Source organism: Grampus griseus (genome assembly GCF_964374135.1).
Source record: "Grampus griseus genome assembly, chromosome: 7".
NCBI lineage: Eukaryota > Metazoa > Chordata > Mammalia > Artiodactyla > Delphinidae > Grampus > Grampus griseus.
This window is the reverse complement of record NC_139001.1, coordinates 93,371,905-93,390,967: the sequence shown is the minus strand read 5'-3', so window position 1 is coordinate 93,390,967 and position 19,063 is coordinate 93,371,905. Positions and strand designations below refer to the sequence as shown.

General features: G+C 37.4%; 1 protein-coding gene across 7 annotated transcripts in view; it reads left to right on the top strand.

Annotated features, from left to right (window-relative positions):
* The first annotated feature begins 3,085 nt into the window (after positions 1-3,085).
* The window catches only part of R3HDM1 (R3H domain containing 1), a 114,595-nt gene continuing 98,617 nt past the window's right edge, over positions 3,086-19,063 (top strand). For 6 of the 7 annotated variants that reach the window (XM_082658214.1, XM_082658211.1, XM_082658215.1 and 3 more), the window contains exons 1-2: positions 3,086-3,223; positions 4,666-4,876. In XM_082658214.1, the coding sequence (XP_082514340.1) occupies positions 4,706-4,876 (171 nt within the window). In that variant the 5' untranslated portion in view covers positions 3,086-3,223; positions 4,666-4,705. Of the gene's footprint in view, positions 3,224-4,665; positions 4,877-19,063 lie in introns of those variants that run through there. The other variant, XM_082658216.1, reaches the window with a different exon arrangement.

Genomic DNA, 19,063 nt, shown 5'->3' with positions numbered 1-19,063 from the left:
TCTTTTGTAAATTGCAGTTCCCATTTCTCTCTCCTTTTCTCTTTGATTTTAAGACCTTGTTTACTTTACAGATTTTGGCCCTTCTGTGTTGGGAATATTTTTTATTACATCATTTGCCTTTTAATCTCTGTTATATTTTTGTTGTACAGAAATATATTAAAACGTCATTGTAAGTTTTGTTACTATTTTTCGTTGATAGCTTCTAGATTTTTACATCATGTTTGGGAAGGACTCTTTCACCCAGTAATTTTAAAACATTTCCTATATTTCCTGTACTTTTATAGTTTTACTTTTTTTAGGTTGTAATCTTTAGTTTTCCCTTTAATTCCCTTTTGCTTATGGTGCTGAGGGGGTGCCAACCTTTTTGTGCCTAAGGTTCTGAAGATTTTATTATGTCTACATACATACATGTGGCATTTCTCTTTTGTTGGCTACCTGGTAGCACAGAAGTTGTATGTAATCAAATCTTTGGTATGTCCCTAATAAGTAACATGTTACCGAATGGAAGAATGTTTTTTCAAAGTTGAGTATGAATTTTGAGCACATATATCCATCTCTTTTAGGTTGAAACAGAGTCTGAGAAACTCAGTTTTTAAATATCACTAACTGTAGGTACTCAAATGTATGCACTTAATGAATGCCAACTTTTTTTTTCTCTTAAGTTGTCTTTCTATTGTAGAAACCTACCAGATTCATTTAAGTTCCTTAATCACTTTGACTTACTATATAACTATTTATTACATTAGGATGCATTTAATTCACTCCTAAGTGTTGTGGCAGAGATGTAATATGATGTGTCTGTGCCTTTATGTACTTGACGCCTACACGTCCACACAGCCTCAGGTAACTGTAAAAGTGTAGGCCTTGTGCCAAGATAAAAGGGATTTTGTTTTAGCGAAGACCAGAAAGCTGGAATACCTCTTTTGCTTAAAGATTTAGAGAGGAAAACATTTGTATTTAAGACAAAGACATTAATATTCATGAGAAGAATGCAAAGCTTATGTGAATTTTGGACGTTAAATGAGAAGGCGCTAGTGAGAGCCCCTAGAGGCTGTTGCACTTCCTCCCGTAACTTAGCGCATCCACACAAACGCTTGTCCTTCTCCTCTGCTGAGCTTTGTAGGGTACATGCACGAGGAGGCCTGAGGTGTGCAAAGCCCCTGCGCACCTGTGGTGGGCCTGCTGTCAGTCTCCCATCATGCAGGGTGTTGCCAGGACACAGCGGACTAAGCCTCAGCCAGTTGTTGCCCTAGGGCGGTTCTAGCCATGGAAGGAAGCTAACATTTTTGGAGCGTCCACTGTGTAAGAGAGGCTGTGGCGAGTGCTTTACATTTAAACCATTCAGTTCTTCTAACAGTTTATCAGCTAAGTATATTTTCCCCACTTTACAGTTTAGAAAATTGTGACTCAGAGAGATTAAGCAGTTTACCGAGGTCGTTAACTGGCAGCGCTGGGATTTAAACTCAGGTCTAAGGCTAATGCATTTGATCTTTCTATTATACCAGTTGTCTCCTTCCCAGGCAATAACTGGCCATTTGGTTCAGCAGCATTCATTAATCTGTGGTCAAGTGGTGTGGCTTATTAGCAAGTATTGGTCTTACAGATTGGTTGTATGACTTTGGACAAGTCATTTTATTATACTCCTGGGCGCTAATAACTTGCATGGTAAATTATATGATTGGACTCGGTGATCCCTAAGGTTGCACAGGTCCTCAGAGGATCTTCTGATACGTTCACCTTTTCACATTGTGCCTCTCCCTCATTACCCCTTGCAGCTATTACCTTAGTGATGCCTTATTCATTTCTTAAATGGATACAACCATGCTTCTTTAGAATTTCGATTTTAAAGGATTCATGATTAAATCCCAAAGTGTGCAGGAACACAAAGAATTTGGCTGCTTAGTGAGTGCTGCCATCTTGTGTCTACCATTTTATGAGAGAAAAATTTTTTAATGACAAAAATTATATTTAAGTATTTTTTGGTTTGTTTTGGGTGGACTTTTTTTTTTTTAAGCCTAGCCATTTGATTTAGTGGCCCAGAACCTTGGTCATATTGAGATGACAATGTCAGTTAAAAACAGTTTTGACATTTGTTTATGATACCTCCTTTTCTGTTATCCTGTAGTCAAACAGAGTGACATTGAGATGTGAAAACTAATGTGTATCTGTATCAGGGTTCTAAATAATTCCATTTCAAAATTGTTTTTTGAAGAGTTAGTATAAGATGTGAATTCTTCTGTGATGCATGCTCAGCAGTATTAGTATTTTATCTCTTGATACTTGGACCTCATTCTGCTCAGTTGTTTCACCTTAAAATTGTGCTGTTGTGTTCATTGACAACAAAATTGTCAAAGGAAGATGGAAGAGCTATATAGGATTTTTAGAGTGTTTTTTTGCTGTGATGTAGTCACTTGCACCAGAAAAGTTTTAAATGAAACTAACTTTCAAAACAGATGACACTGAGAGAATTTTGGCTTTAGTCTTTCAGATGTCTTTATAAATAGTCATGCCACCCTTTATAGGCAATGTGCGTTTCTTTGAAAATGTTAAATGGCTTATCATAGCTTTTGTTCTTTTGGACTTTTAAAAACCTGGAATGTGATTAGTTTTCAGAATTACTGTCTTAAGTCCATAGAGTTGTAGCTCTGGAAGAAACTCTAAAAATCATAGTTCTTGGAGGCAAGTGTTCCTGGTTCTGATCTTGGGAAAACCTTTTAAAACGAAAATTATATCTCCCTTACAACACAGACCACATACTTGGTTCTTAATACATTCTCTTGCTTTCTTCTTCCTTCTGCTTTTACTGCAAAACTCTCTAGGTGGCCTCATGGTTTACCCAGGCTCACAAAACCAATGCATGTCAGAATTGGTTGTAATTAAGTGTTCTGGCTCTTGTTTAGGACAAGAAAATAATAAAGTCACCAGCAGTAATATTTTTCATTTCCAATTTACTGTGTAGTGTTTCATTTCCCTCGGCTATTTTGTTATAATGTTTTCTTTTGTTTGAATTTTAGGCCACTGAAAGGAATGATATATTTGATCCAAGACAGTCCATTTCAGTCCAGGAATCTACAGTGGTGACAAGGACATGGGACTCCTCCTGCCAGATTCCAAATTGGTCAAGACAATTGACATCCTGGTTGACAACTGTGAGAAAGAACCTTGGATTATTTTATTTTATTTTTGTGGGACACCACAATCCCAAATCCATAGAACACATCAGGTAACCTGTCTTGTCACTTGAGAAAAACATCTCACTTTTTCTTTCAAAATCTTATATACAAAAAGCAAGGAGCCAGAGTACTTTTAAGTACCCCCTCCCGCCTTAGTCACCTTACTGTTTTGAGAATGAACCACTTAACTTTGGTGTGGATATAATTAAGGAAGACTTTTTTTTTTTTTTAAGCTTTTCAGATGTATTTATGGATTCCTGAAATCTGTTTAGATACTTAGTTGCAAAACATTCTTTCAGGAAAGGAACTCTTGAATTTTCTATATAGGAAAGACAAGTTCTACTGTTTTTTTCACCCCCTTCTAGATTTTATTAAGAAATTTTCAGAAATACGGAGAAGTTGAAAGAATTTTACAGTGAACAGCCATTTAACCACCCCTGCATTCTATCGTTAACATTTTATCTTACTTGCTTTAACCTGCATCTGTCCATCTATATCCATCCCTCTACCTCTCCATCAATTCATCTACTGTTTTTGGATGCATTTTGAAATAAGTTGTCTTTGTCCTCACCACACACACAAAAATTTAATTATGTGGTGTGATGGATTATGTTAATCATTTCACAGTATATAAGTGTATCAGATCATCACGTTGTACTCCTTAGGCTTACACATTGTTATATACGAATTATATCTCAATAAGGCTAGAAAAAACGGAGTGGTTTACATCAAGTTCTGCTGTTCAGGTTCACATTTCTCACATGTCCTAAAATGACAGCTTTATCTGATACATTCCTATTTGATATTCAGTGTAAAGTCCCCATTGTTGTCTTAAACTCACTAAAGATATGAAATATATTGGCATCTTATATATCTGATCTATAGAGCCCATATGTGTTGTTTGGCCCTGAATCACATGAGTCAGGAGAGTTTTCAATGCTTGATTCATAACGCTGAACAGTTATTAGTGAAGATTCACAACTGTGTTTTGTATAGAATGTTACTGTCTATTTTTTAAGTTATTTCCTTTTGGAATTGCAGGTTAATGTAACAAATTAGAAATTTCAGAAATCTAGATGAAAGCTATGACAGGAAAATTTTTTTTCACAGGGTAATACTTATAATATCCCTTCAGAGAAAAAGATTTCTGATGTCATCTAAATATGCATTTATAATTCTCCAGCCATTACCTTACATCTCAATAGGGCTTATTCCTTAATGTTTCTTGGGAATTTTCACAAGTGGTGTGCGCATCAAAATCACCTCATAACCTTATTATAGCCCTTATCTCATTGTTTTATGATTTTTTATTTTTGAATATGTCTGCCAATAAACTGTATTTTACAGTTCCTTAGAAGCAGGAATTTTGCTTCTATCCGTGTGTATTTTACATTATTCCTGGAACATAGAAGGCATTTAGTCAATGTTGTGCACTAACTCAATGTAAGAAATATTTCAAACTGAATTAATTTTTTTTTTCTTGCTTGCTAAGGCTTCAAGTTCCCTGTAGAATTCTAAAATAACCTTTGCTAATGAGGATGTCTGATACTGTTACTGTAAAAAATGATACTGAAACAATGAAGGATTTGGAGGCAGAAGTGAAAGATACAACCGGAGTTGAAAATCTTATCAAATCTGAAAACTATGGGAAGATTTTGGCAGAGAAGAATGAACGTTGCATTGACAACAATATTGATTTGCAGGTAAACAGGATTTTTTCCCCTGGCTACAAATATTAAATATTCTATATATAATTATACTTTTCATACAAAACTCACTTTCAGAATTGTAAAAGGGTAAGTTGACCTTTTGCGACACGCCTACCAGCTGTTTTTTGGAGTCATCTGGATTAGCTTGTTGAGTCTAGCTCTTTGATTTGCTTGTATCATGTAATATATTTCTTTTTATTTGTATGTGGCCAATATGTTTTTTTAGTGGCTTTATACTTTTTCCTTCCATTCTGCGCCTATCCGTGTTGTGAGAGTCGAAAATAACCTAAGATTAGAGGAGATTAGAATTAGAGAGATTGAAACTACAGGAGTTGTATTGGCAAAAACAACCCTAGGGGAAGCAATTGATCAACTATGACTGAGAAAAGAGGTTGGTGGGGAAGAAAAGGTCACTTGAGGCTTTTGATGCTACACATGTATGATGACTTAGAACTAACCCCTCAGAAGGCTTTTAATTCTAGGCATGGATAGAAATTGATGAGTTGGTCCACAGATTCAAGATAGATAAAAATTGTTTCAAGTAGTACTCACAGTGTTCACTTCTCAGTGTTCCTGTTATCTATTGCTATACAACAGCTGATCACAAAACAAAGCTCACAATTTTAAAACAACATTTTGTTTTTAATATCTCATGATTTGTGAGTCAGGGTTTGGCACAAGGGCTTGGCTGAGTGAATCTTCTCTCATACAAGGCGTCAAAAGAGATCCCTCACTGATATTTAAATGGCAGGTGGGCTGGCCTGGAAGGTCCACAACTCTTTCACTCACATATCTGGCCCCTTGGTGGGAATGGCTGGAATGTAGGTTCAGCTGGAACTGGGAGCACCTACCTGTGGTCCCTCCAGCACAGTAGGCTCAGGTAATCAGACTCATTATGGGCAACTCAGAGTTCCAGAAAGAATGTTCCAATACCAAGCAAAGCTGCAAGCTTTCTTTTGACCTAGGCTCAGAAGTCTCAGAATGTCACTTCCACTGTTGTCTTTTGATGACACATGTCAATAAAGCCTGCCCGGATTCAAGGGAGGAGGCATAAAACTCTGCGCGCGGGCTTTTCTCTAGTTGCAGTGAACGGGGACCACTCCTCTCTCTGGTGTGCAGGCTTCTCCTTGTGGTGGCTTCTCCTGCTGTGGAGCACGGGCTCCAAGCGTGCGGGCTTCAGTAGTTGTGGCTCGTAAGTTCTAGAGTGCAGGTTCAGTAGTTGTGGCACACGGGCTTAGTTGCTCCGTGGCATGTGGGATCCTCCCGGCCCGGGGCTCGAACCTGTGTGCCCCGCATTGGCAGGCGGACTCTCAACCACTGTGCCACCAGGGAAGCCAAACATTTCTGTTTCAGTTTAACCCTATGAATAAAGAATTCATTTTTGGAGAAAATATTCTGTCATTCTTTCTACATCCTAAAGACCTTGAGGGCTACATGCCGAAACTTATATCTTATTTTTGTAGAATAATTTAAGAAGGTTCTTTTAAAGGTTATTTCATTCCTTCATTCAGTCAAAAATTTTATTCTTCATTATATGCCAGAAATGTGTTAGAAATTGATAGCAACTCATACAGCAGTAAAAAAGCATTTAGACCCCACTGATTCAGTATAGTAAGGTGGTAATTATCTAAGAAATTTAGAGGAATAACATAATTTTTCTAGTCATTTTTAGTAATAGCACTTGCAAAAAATTCTCATGCTTGCAGTCAGTACACTCAGTGATGACAGAATGCCAGTATCCTGGTTGGATCAGAGAAAATGCTTAAATTCTATTGCATTTGTGATTGAAATAGTAAAAGATTTCCTTCTAGTTTCTTTTCTACACCTAATGTTCCCTCTTTCAGGTCACGTTTATCAACAAGCGATTAATTTGGATTATAGCATACGTTGAACTTACTGCAGGTTCGTTTCCAGACCACTGCAGTAAAGCAAATATTACGATAAAGCAAGTCACACGAAGTTTCCCAGCATATATAAAAGTTATGTTTATGCTCTACTGTAGTCTGTTAAGGGTGCAATAGCATTATGTATTAATTCATAGTGAACTTTTAATTAAGGTTCAGACCTTAATTAAAAATACTTTATTGCTAAAAAAACTGCTAACCATCATCTGAGCCTTCAGCAAAGCATAATCTTTTTGCTGGTGGAGCATCTTGCCTAGACGCTGATGGCTGCTGACTAATCAGGGTGGTGGTTGCTAAAGGTTGGGGTCACTGTGACCATTTCTTAAAATAAGACAATGAAGTTTGCTGCATCAATTTACACTTCCTTTCACAAACCATTTCTCTGTAGCATGCATTGATGTTTGGTAACATTTTACCGACAGCAGAACTTCTTTCAAAATTGGAATTAGGGCTTCCCTGGTGGTGCAGTGGTTGAGAGTCCGCCTGCCAATGCAGGGGACACGGGTTCGTGCCCCGGTCTGGGAGGATCCCACAGGCCGCGGAGCGGCTGGGCCCATGAGCCGTGGTCTCTGAGCCCGCGCGTCCAGAGCCTGTGCTCCGCAACGGGAGAGGCCACAACAGTGAGAGGCCCGCGTACCCCCCAAAAAAAAAAAAAATTGGAATCAAATCCTCTCAGACTTGGCTGCTGCTTCATCATCCAAGTTTATCAAATATTCTAAATCCTTTGTTGTCATTTCAATAATTTTCACAACATCTTCACCAGGAGTAGATGCCATCTCAAGAAACCACTCTCCTTGCTCACCCACAGGAAGCTACTCCTTGTCTGTTAGAAGTTTTATCATAAGATTGCAGCAGTTCATTCATGTCTTCAGGCTCCACTTCTAATTCTAGTTCCTTTGCTGTTTCCACTGCATCTGCAGTTACTTCCTCCACTGAAGTCTTGAACCCCTCAAAGTCATCCAGGAGGGTTGGAATCAAATTCTTCCAAACTGCTATTACTGTTCATATTTTGACATCTTCTCATGAATCACACGTGTTCTGAATGGCACCTAGAATGGTGAATCTTTCCAGAGGCTTTCAATTTACTTTGCCCAGATCCATCAGAAGAATCACTGTCTGTGGCAGCTATAGCCTTACAAAATGTATTTATTAAGTAATAAGACTTGAAAGTTGAAATTACTCATTGATCCATGGGCTGCAGAATGGATGTTGTGTTAGCAGGCATGAAAACAACATGAATCTTGTTGTACATCTCCATCAGAGCTCTTGGGTGACCAGGTGCATTGTCAGTGAGTGGTAGTATCAATATTTTGAAAGGAATCTTTTTTTCCGTGCAGTAGGTCTCAACAGTGGGCTTAAAATATTCAGTTAACCATGTTGTAAATAGATGTGCTATCATCTAGGCTTTGTTGTTCCACTGATAGAGCACAGGCAGCGTAGGTTTAGTGTAATTCTGAAGGACCCTAGGATTTTCAGGATGGTAAATGAGCACTGGCTTCAACTTAAAGTCACCAGCTGCATTAGCCCCTAACAAGAGAATCAGCCTGTCCTTTGAAACTTTGAAGCCAGGCATTGATTTCTCCTCTCTAGCTATGGAAGTCCTAGATGGCATCTTTTTCCAGTAGAAGGCTATTAGATCTTCTGGATAACTTGCTGCAGCTTCTACATCACACTTGCTGTTTCACCTTGCACTTTTATGTTACGGAGATGGCTTCTTTTCTGCAACCTCATGAACCAACCTCTGTTGGCTTTAATCTTCCACAGCTTCCTCACCTCTCTCAACCTTCACAGAATTGCTGAGAGTCAGAGCTTTGCTCTGAATTAGGCTTTGGCTTAAGGGAATGTTGTGGCTGCTTGGATTTTCTATCCAGACAACTCTCTCCGTATCAGCAGTTAGGCAGTTTCACTTTCCTGTCATTGGTGTGTTCACTGGAGTAGCACTTTCCTCCAAGAACTTTTCTCTTATGCTCACAACTTGGCTGATTGCTTGGCACAGCAGCCCTAGCCTTCAGTCTGTCTCAGCTTTCGATATGCCTTCCTCACTAAACTTAATCATTTCTAGCTCTTGAATTAAACTGAGAGACGTGTGACTCTGCCTTTCACTTGAACACTTAAATGCCAATATAGGATTATTAACTGGCCTGATTTCAGTGTTATTGTATCTCAGGGAACTGGGAGGCCAGAGGAGACGGAGAGAGACGGGAACGGCTGGCCAGTTGGTGGAGCAGTGAGAACACACACACATTGGTTAAGCTTGCCGTCTTACGTGGATGTGGTTTGATGCACCCCAAAACAATTACAGTAGTAACATCAAAGATCACTGATCACAGGTCGCCATGACAAATAAAATAATAATGACAGAGTTTGAAATATTGTGAGAATTGCCAAACGGTGACAAAGTGAGCAAATGCTGTCGGCAAAATGGTGCCGATAGACTTGCAGGTTGTCACAGACCTTCAGTTTGTAAAAACACAGTATCTGCCAAGTGCAGTAAAATGAGGTATGCCTGTATTGCATTTCCTACCATGTCTGTTGTGTTGCCCTTGGCAATAAGCACAAAAACGTTTTGACGACCATTCTTGAATCATGGCCCAGTTGTTCATACTACAGGAGAATTTCATGCATTCCCCAAACACTTACTGAAAACCTATTCCATGGCAAGGACATAGTGTAGCAAGGAAAAATGGGCCTGGTCTCTGACATCACATTCCGTATAGTATGGTGACTATAACGACTGGGGGAGGAACAAGGAGAATATGAGAATTTGTTTTATGTTAATCCACTGAATGCTATATTCGTTGTTTACTCAAATGTTTATCAAGAATTTACTGTATGTGGGTATATTTACTCTGCTTGGAGATTTTGAAGTCCAAGATGCCTCTGTGCAAGGTGTCTGGCAAGGGGCTTACAGTTGGAATAATATACAGAGAAGAGATTTAAGTAATGGAAATTAGGAATGAAGTATATAAAACTAGAAAAAAATTGTCATTCTGTTTTCGCATAATGTAAAATAAAGTCAGCTGTTTTAAGAATCAACAGGGAATAGAGTGTCTTGTTGAAAAAATAATCCAGTTAATATACAGTTACCTCTTAACTTGATAGGGAGTTACCTATTATGAAATGCCTTTTTAAAAAAAATACTACTAGGCATTTCATCTTCTTTTGTTACCTCTAAGATACTGCCTGAAGGTTTAATTTTAAATAGCAACTATTATTTTTACTCAAATTTTAGATGTATGTACCAATTAATGTAGGTTCCCTATTAAGAATTTTGAATTAGTCAATATATTCTCTGCTTTCCTCTCTATCATTCTGAAAGTCAGCTACCGTGAATATAATTTATATCTGTTGTCTTCCTTCAGCATAGTAATATTTAAAGTGACTTAGGGGGCTTCCCTGGTGGCGCAGTGTTTGAGAGTCCGCCTGCTGATGCAGGGAACATGGGTTCGTGCCCCGGTCTGGGAAGATCCCACATGCCACGGAACGGCTGGGCCTGTGAGCCATGGCCGCTGAGCCTACGCGCTCGGAGCCTGTGCTCCGTAGCGGGAGAGACCACAACAGTGAGAGGCCCGCGTACCGAAAAAATAAAAATAAAGTGACTTAGGGAAATGGAAGTGTTTTCCTAAGGAAGCATACATTTCATCCATTTCCAAGTCTTAATTTCCTGACCATCCCCTTAATATTTTATTTAGAAAAACTCATTTTTAAATGAAGGGATGTCATAGTATAAAACTGTAAAGAAATCTTATGATTTTCTACTGTTTGTTAAGGATAACGTTTACATAAAATGTTCTTCATTTGTTCACTGCTATGTGATCCAAACCCAGATGATCCCCTAGTGCCAGAGATTGCATGGATCTATAAAACAGACAGAGATAAGTACAGCAGGCTGTCTCAGGAATGGACTCAGAAGTATGCCATGTGATGCTACCTTAAAGTCAGAATAACCTTCATTACAACTGGAATAAACTTTAAATTATGGTTCCTTTTATTATTTTCTTATCTGGCTGCTCCCCTATCAGACCTCATCTTTTTTCATTTTATGTTTTGTTTACCTCCCTCCATTCATTCACATGCTCATCTGAGAATACTTACGTTCTTCCAGCTTTGGACAGTAAGTGCTTTTAGAAGCTGTAAAGTAGTTACAAGAGAACAGTTACCCAAGATTCAAAAGTTTTTTTTAAAAAAATGGAGCATGTGTATTATGTGGCCAGTGTTTTCACTCTAACTTTGTTATGAGACTAAAACCATTCCTCACTGCTCTAATGTGCTGAAGAATCATCTGAGGGGGAGGAAGGTGGAAGCTGAGTTGTCACATCAAAGGAAGCAGCATTATTCTAGCAGCATCCATTCTTGTTTAAACCTTCCACTCTTAGAGATTTGAGGTTACATGATATACTTTATGCTCATAACTGATGTGGCTGGAGAATTGGTATTGAATTGATAGCATCAGCAGAATGGAAAATGTGATGTGTTTTATGCATGTCAATAAGGGAATGACCTGCTCTTGTTCTACAGAGAATGGAAATTGGAAGTCAAACACTCTTTGTATTCCAAAATAGGGTCTCACACATTTTGTAATTTTCATTTACATTGTTAGGAGGCTTGGAGCTATTAGCTAATCTATCTTCCAATACACTGTTTAATATAACACTGAGTAAATGATGCAAGTTGTCAATGGATAAGTGATAAACTGATAGCTCTGCTACTAATTGATTTTTCTTCAATAAAGTTGCATAAACCAAAGTAATAATAATATTAATTTCATCAAGCTGGAGAGAGGCCAGCAGACATTAGGCATCACCTTGAATGGTTCCAAGCAGATATTATCTCCTAGAGCTCCTTGACCATTTCTTCTATAAATAATTTCGCTTCTGTGATTCTCTATTCTTCAGAACTGTTAATTGTGTTTTTTATTCAGTTTTATTTGAAACTATAATCTTTTAGAGAATTTTTAAGATTACTTTCTTAAGAATTTCTTAAGAATGCTTTAGAAGTAATTCAAGCAGTATGTGTGCATTAATGTCAAGAAGTTCACTTTCCCACATAATTGCTTTGGAGTTGTTCTGAATTGTTGATATGGTCCCAAATAATTGTACAAAGGGTTTTTGCTTAGTAATTTTTCTGTTGCCACACACACACCATTCCTCTTGCAAATCTTGAGTGATATGTTGGACTTTGTATGATTATTAAATATTTGGAAGGTTTGGGGTAGTGAGGTGTCAGGTTTCTAAATCCAGAAAAATCTTAATTTGTTAGACTACCACTAACCTTTAACATGGGATAAATGGATGGGGGGAGTGTTTGCTTTGGTTTCCTTTGTATAACTTAATCACGTGGTCGTTGTGTTTTGATTTTTCTCAGAGATAGATTTTTCACATTAAATTTAGGGTAAATTACTTGTGTTTATTTCTGCCATTTATTTGAAATGTAAAATTAGGAATCTTATGCTCTAAGGTTCAAACTCAACTTTCCCATGGTTTGACAATTGTATCTTTGTACTTGACAAATGTTTTGTCTAGGAATGATCATCTGTATACATGTACCTATAAATACAATCCAAAACGTATTTCGGAGCAGTTCAAACATTGATCCCTCTTCCCACAAACTACTGAACAGTAGGATGGCGAGTCCAAATTGTGTTGGTAACCCTTGTTATGGAGGAAATAATAGAACTGATTTTTGTTAACAAGTAGGCCTCATGTGCCAGAGTGCATGAACAGCTTCTGATATATATGAGTGAATTTTCTATACACAGAATCAGTTGAAACAGGTGTTTAGTATATTCTCAGCTTCTATAGCAAGCCCTGTGATAATTAACATGAGACTTTTACATCTTGTATTCCCCAAGTTAGTTCCAATGTATTTCTTTGAAAAGGGGAGGATAGGGCAAGTAAGGGACAGGAAAGCAATGACAGTCTAATAAGGTTATCAGAAAAGCTCAGGGGGGAGACCACACTTCTCCAACAGTGAGGTTAGTGGGCATCAAATTCCTTAATTGAGGAAACATGTAAAGAAGTTTCTGTTTAAAGGGCTCAGTAAGATTATGTCCATGTAAAATCATACAAATCTTAACTATTTTTTCCTCAAAGATAAAAGGCTGTATGTAATGTACCTGCTACATAGTAAAAGCCCAACAGATGGTAGATGCTGTTAGTAATATGATATTTATAATCATCATCATAATCGTTACTAATTATTTATTAGCAGTAGCACAACTATATTGTTCCTCAGATTGATCCCTTTATTGTCATGCAACATCAGATTTTTTTTTCTTTAGTAATTAAAAAAAAGTAAAATTTATTTCTTGACATAAGCTCCCAAAATTTTCAATACAGTACTTTTTCTTTGTATTAAGTTCCCTATCTGTGTACTGTACTTTTGTCTTTAAAAGTATTTAATGAGTTCAACTTTTAAAACTTAAAATTGACTTCCCATACTACATTTTACTTTTCTAATTATTTCTATGATTTGGTGCTCTTTCTATTGAACCTGGGTGATATATACACATGATAGCTAGCACATTTGCTTTTCACAGTGCTTTATTATGACATGTATAAAGAAGATGTTCCCCACATCTTGCAGATGTAGAATGCTTTTACATAATATTTTTACTTCCTCCAATAACTTTCACATATATCATCATTAGGATGGTGGATGGTAAGATCCTTTATCTTCATTTAATATACGGGGTAACTATAAACCAGAGTCCTTGACTTTCTCCAGGGACTTTACCTTAGATGTTTAATCCTGTGCCTTTGGATTTTTTTTGTTGTTGTTGTTGGAGTATAGTTGATTTATAATGTTGTGTTTAGTTTCAGGTGTACAGCAAAGTGATTTAGTTATACATATACGGATATCTATTCTGTTTCATATTCTTTTCCCATATAGGCTATTGCAGAGTATTGAGTAGAGTTCTGTGTGCTGTGCAGTAGGTCCTTGTTGTTATCTCTTTTATATATAGTAGTGTGTATATGTTAATCCCAACCTCCTAATTTATCCCTCCCCCCCCCCTTTCCCCTTTGGTAACCGTAAGTTTGTTTTTCTAAGTCTGTGAGTCTGTTTCTGTTTTGTAAATAAGTTCATTTGTATCAATTTTAGATTCCACAGCCTTTGGGTTTTTAATCCTGTGCCTTTTTGCCCAGAGCATTAAATGGTATAAACAAATTAGTGATTGGGGGTGGTTTGTCAGTTTATTGATATTTTTTAAAAATCCACTCTGCCAACTCAGAAAACTTTGTTGTTTTCTGTTATTCCGGTGGAAAATATCAGCCTGGCCTCTTTTGTTCTTACTATTCTTGACCTTTAGCTGACATTTACACTTCAATTCATTATCTTCTCTCAATAATTACCATTAGGGACTTCCCTGGCGGTCCAGCAGTTAACACTTCGCCTTCCAATGCAAGGGGTGGGGGTTCGATCCCTGGTTGAGAAGCTAAGATCCCACATGCCTCGGGGCCAAAAAACCAAAACATAAAACAGAAGCAATATTATAACAAATTCAATAAAGACTTTAAAAATGGTCCACATCAAAAAAATTATTAAAAATATATAATTACCATTATCTTGAAAAGTAGTGAGAATTAGTAAGGTCTTCAAAGTATATTAAGAGCCTTAGTTGAAAGGTGTCAACTGTTATCATTAATTTTGTTCATAATAATTACAAATAAAAAATGATCCTCTTTTTGAAATAAGTTAGATTTACTATTAATTGAGTGATATTGATTGGTAGTTAGTTTTATGAAAACACAGTACAACTCATAAAGATTATTCTCTTCTTCCTTAGCAATACGTAAATCTCATAGTTCATGATTTCAGTGCTTTTGTTTTTCTTTCCTTTATTTTCTTTCGTAATAAACTTTAAACAGATCTAAACTCGTCCTAGCGGTACAAAGATAGCAAGGAAGATTACTGAAAATATTAGACCAAAAGAGACATTATGGGGAATTCCCTAGCAGTCCAATGGATAGGACTCCACGCTTCCACTGAGGTGGCATGAGTTTGGTCACTGGTTGGGGAACTAAGATCCCTCATGCTGCATGGTGCAGCCAAAAACAAAAAAAAGGAGAGACAGAGCCATTATGATAAGCAAAGAAATGTTAGAAAACAAAACCTATAGATTATTCCTTAATATTAAGTTGACTACATGGATTTAGATTTTTGCTTCTTTTGTTATTAATTGTAAAGGTCTCTGGTTTGGGATAGCAATTAAGACATGGGTAATGTTTTGAGGATCCTTCTAGATCCATATTCTGAAATAAATTTTAAATTTGTTTAAAGTTCTTTTATTGTAAACAAAAGACCAAAGTACTGAAATCATCAGTTATGTTTGTTTTTCTTTGCCCTCGAAGTTGATCTACAGAGCAGTATGTTAAAAAGCAGTCTGTGTTTATTGTAATATTACACCTTAACCATTTATTATTGAACCTCAGTTTTTCTCTAAGCAAGGAGCTAGTAGCTCTGACAGTGTATTAATATCAGTTTCAAACTGAAATTATATTAGGGATGTTTCATATTCTGAACCCATTTATTGGCCTAATTCCTGTCCTATACTGTAGTATCAAACAATGTAAATTATAAATTGGCATCTTTAGCCCTAAGCCTTATAAATTCTAATTTAATTAGGATCTTTCTGAAGTAGTAAAAGTCTGCTAAAGGAGCTGCTAAATTTTTACTGTGACGATGAATGAAATTCTGTTAAAAGTGAAAAGAATACTATAGAGATAAATTAATGAAACCAAAAGTTGGTTTTTCAAAAAGGTCAACAAAATTGACAAGCCTTTAGCTAGATGAACCCAGAAGAAAAGAGAGAACCAGAGGAAAAAAAAAAGAACCCAGGAAAGAAAACCTCAAATTACTAAAATAAAAATGAAAATATGGGGCTTCCCTGGTGGCGCAGTGGTTGAGTGTCCGCCTGCCAATGCAGGGGACACGGGTTCGTGCCCTGGTCCGGGAAGATCCCACATGCCGCAGAACGGCTGGGCCCGTGAGCCATGGCCGCTGAGCCTGCGCATCCGGAGCCTGTGATCCGCAACGGGAGAGGCCACAGCAGTGAAAGGCCCGCATACCGCAAAAAAAAAAAAAAGAAAGTATGGACATTACTATCTATTCTATAAAATAAAAAGGATTAAAAGAGGGTACTATGAACAATTGCAAACCAACATATTGGATAACCTAATGAAATAGACAAATTCCTAGAAACACGAAACCTACCAAGACTAAATCACAACAGAAAATCTGAATTGACATATAACTAATAAGGAGATTGAATCAAAAAATCAAAATCTCCTGACAGAGAAGAGCCCTGGATCTGAGGAATTCTACCAAGTGTTTGAAGAACTAACACCAATAGTTCCCAAACTTTTACCAAAAAATTATAGAGCAGGGAATACTTTGTAACTTATTTTTCTATGTATCCAGCATTACTCTGATAACCAAAGCCAGACAAAGACACTGCAAGAAAAAACTACAGACCACTATCACTTATAAACATTGATGCAAAAATCTTCAACAAAATACTAGCCAATTGAATTCAGCAGCATATGAAAAGAATTACACACCATGACCAAGTGGGTTCCAAGGATGGTTCAGCATATGAAAATCAACCAATGCAGTATACCATATTAACTGAATGGGGGCGGGGGGGGGAGGTAACCTGATCATCATAATCGAACACAACAACCTATTAAGATTTTTTGTTTTTACACTCATAAAACTAGGAATAGAAGGAAACTACGTCAACACAATAAAATCCATATATGAAAAACCCACATTGAGCTTCATGTTCAATGGTGAAACACTGAAAGCTTTTCCTCTAAGATTAAGAACAAGGTAAGGATGCCCACTTTTACCATTTCTATTTAACATGGTACTGGAAATTCTAAGAGCAATTATACAAGAAAGAAAGAAAAGCCATCCAAATTGGAAAGGAAGAAGTAAAATTATCTCTGAAAATGACATGATCTTATATGTATAAAACCCTAACACCTGAAACTAACACAACATTGTCAATCAACTACATTCCAATGTAAAAAAGTTAAAAAAAAAAAAAAAAACCCTAAAGATTCCACACATGTTCGAAAAAAAACCTGTTAGAACTAATAAATGAATTCAGGTAAAGTAGCAGGACACAAAGTCAGTGCACAAAAATCAGTTGCATTTCTATACACTAACAATGAACAATCTGAAAAGGAAATTACAAAAGCAATTTCATCTACAATAGCATTAAAAAATAAAATAATTAGAAGTTAACTTAATCAAGGAGTTGAAAGTCTTGTACTATGAAAACTACAAAGCATTGCTGAAAGAAATTACAGATGACATAACTAAATTAAAACACATTTATGTTCATGGATTGGAAAACTTAATATTGTTAAAATGTCAATGCTACCCAAAGTGATCTAGAAATTCAATGTAATTATCCTATCAAAACCCAAATGTCATTTTTGCAGAACTAGAAAACCCCATCCTGAAATTCATATGGAACCTCAGAGGACCCGGAATAATCAAAACAGTCTTGAAAAAGAACAAAACTGGAAGAGTCACACTTCATGACTTCAAAACTTACTGCAAAGCTACAGTAATCAAAACAATGTGGCGCTGGCATAAAGACAGACACATAGGCCGGTGGAATAGAATAGAGAGCCCAGGAATAAGTCCTTGCGTATATGATCAAACGATTTTTGACAAGGGTGCCAAGTCCATGGAGAAAGGACAGTCTTTTAAAAAATGGTGCTGGGAAAACTAGATATCCACATGCAAAAGAATGAAGTTGAACCCTTACCTAAGACCATAAACAAAAATTAACACAAAATGGATCAAAAACCTAAGAGCTATAAAACTCTAAAACTCTTAGAAGAAAACATTGAGGGAAAGCTTTATGACTTTGGTTTTGGAGATGATTTCTTAGTTAGGGCACCAAAGGGGCCAGCCAAGGGAGCTTTCTCAGCCCCAGCCCAACCTCCAGGACACCCCATTGCCCGGGGATGCCTGCTATGAACTGCACACCCAAGAGGGAAGGGGCCACAGAGCCAGAGATGCCAGATCCATTTAAAGTCAATACCTTTAAGGAGGCAAAGGATGAAGACTGTAAAACCACAAAAGAGATTGAAGAAGGTGTGGGGTGAGACTGCCAAGATTCTGCACCTCAGCAAGCTCCCAGGTGTTGCCTGTTGACAGGTCTGTGGGCAGAACTTTGAACAACACTGAAAACAGCTGTTAAGCTGTGGAAGCTACTCTAATCAAATGATTAGTGCCCCTTGGCATCTTCCAGGATCACAGGCCCCCAGTGATGTATACAACAGAAACATACATCCGAGAGCAGTGACATGCTGATCTTGTCCTCGCAGACGGCGGGAAGAAAGTTACTGGAACAGTTCACTTTTTCCAGAGAGAGAATGTGGTATTTCCAAGAAAAGAGTCAATACTGAGGCCTTCCCTGGTGGCGCAGTGGTTGAGAGTCTGCCTGCCAATGCAGCGGACACGGGTTCGAGCCCTGGTCTGGGAAGATCCCACATGCCACGGAGTAACTGGGCCCGTGAGCCACAACTACTGAGCCTGCACATCTGGAGCCTGTGCTCCGCAGCAAGAGAGACCGCGACAGTGAGAGGACCACGCACCGCGATGAAGAGTGGCCCCCGCTTGCCACAACTAGAGAAAGCCCTCGCACAGAAACGAAGACCCAACACAGCCAAAAATAAATTAATTAATTAATTTAAAAAAAATCATAGAGACAGACAGTAGCATGGTAGTTGCCAGAGCTTGGAATGAGAGGAGATGGGGAGTTAATGTTTAATGGGTACAGAGTTTCAGTTTTATGAGATGAAAAGAGTTACGGCTATGGATTGTGCTGATGGTGACACAACATTATGAATGTATTTAATACTACTGAACTGCACACTTAAAAATGGTTAAGATGGTAAATTTCCTGTGTATTTTTCCACAGTAAAAAAAAAAATTGAGAAGGAGACTTGGCTTGGGCTAGGGTAAAATCTAAATATATGTAACCTGCTTAATCTAAATATATGTAACCTGCTTAATCCAGGGTCAAAAATTAAAGAAAAAAAAATGGGGCTAGAAAAGTGAAAGGCATGCTTTAAATAACTAAATTCATTTTAAAAATAATTTATTCTTATTTAATGCCAAACTTGTTTTCTCTGCTTTGTTGTGTGTGTGCATGTGTGTATGGTAGATTTTCTGGTATTTATTATGTAATTTCGGTTCTTTGCTGTTTGAAATGAAATAATAAGTGATTTTTGTTGAATAATGCCACTTTGGC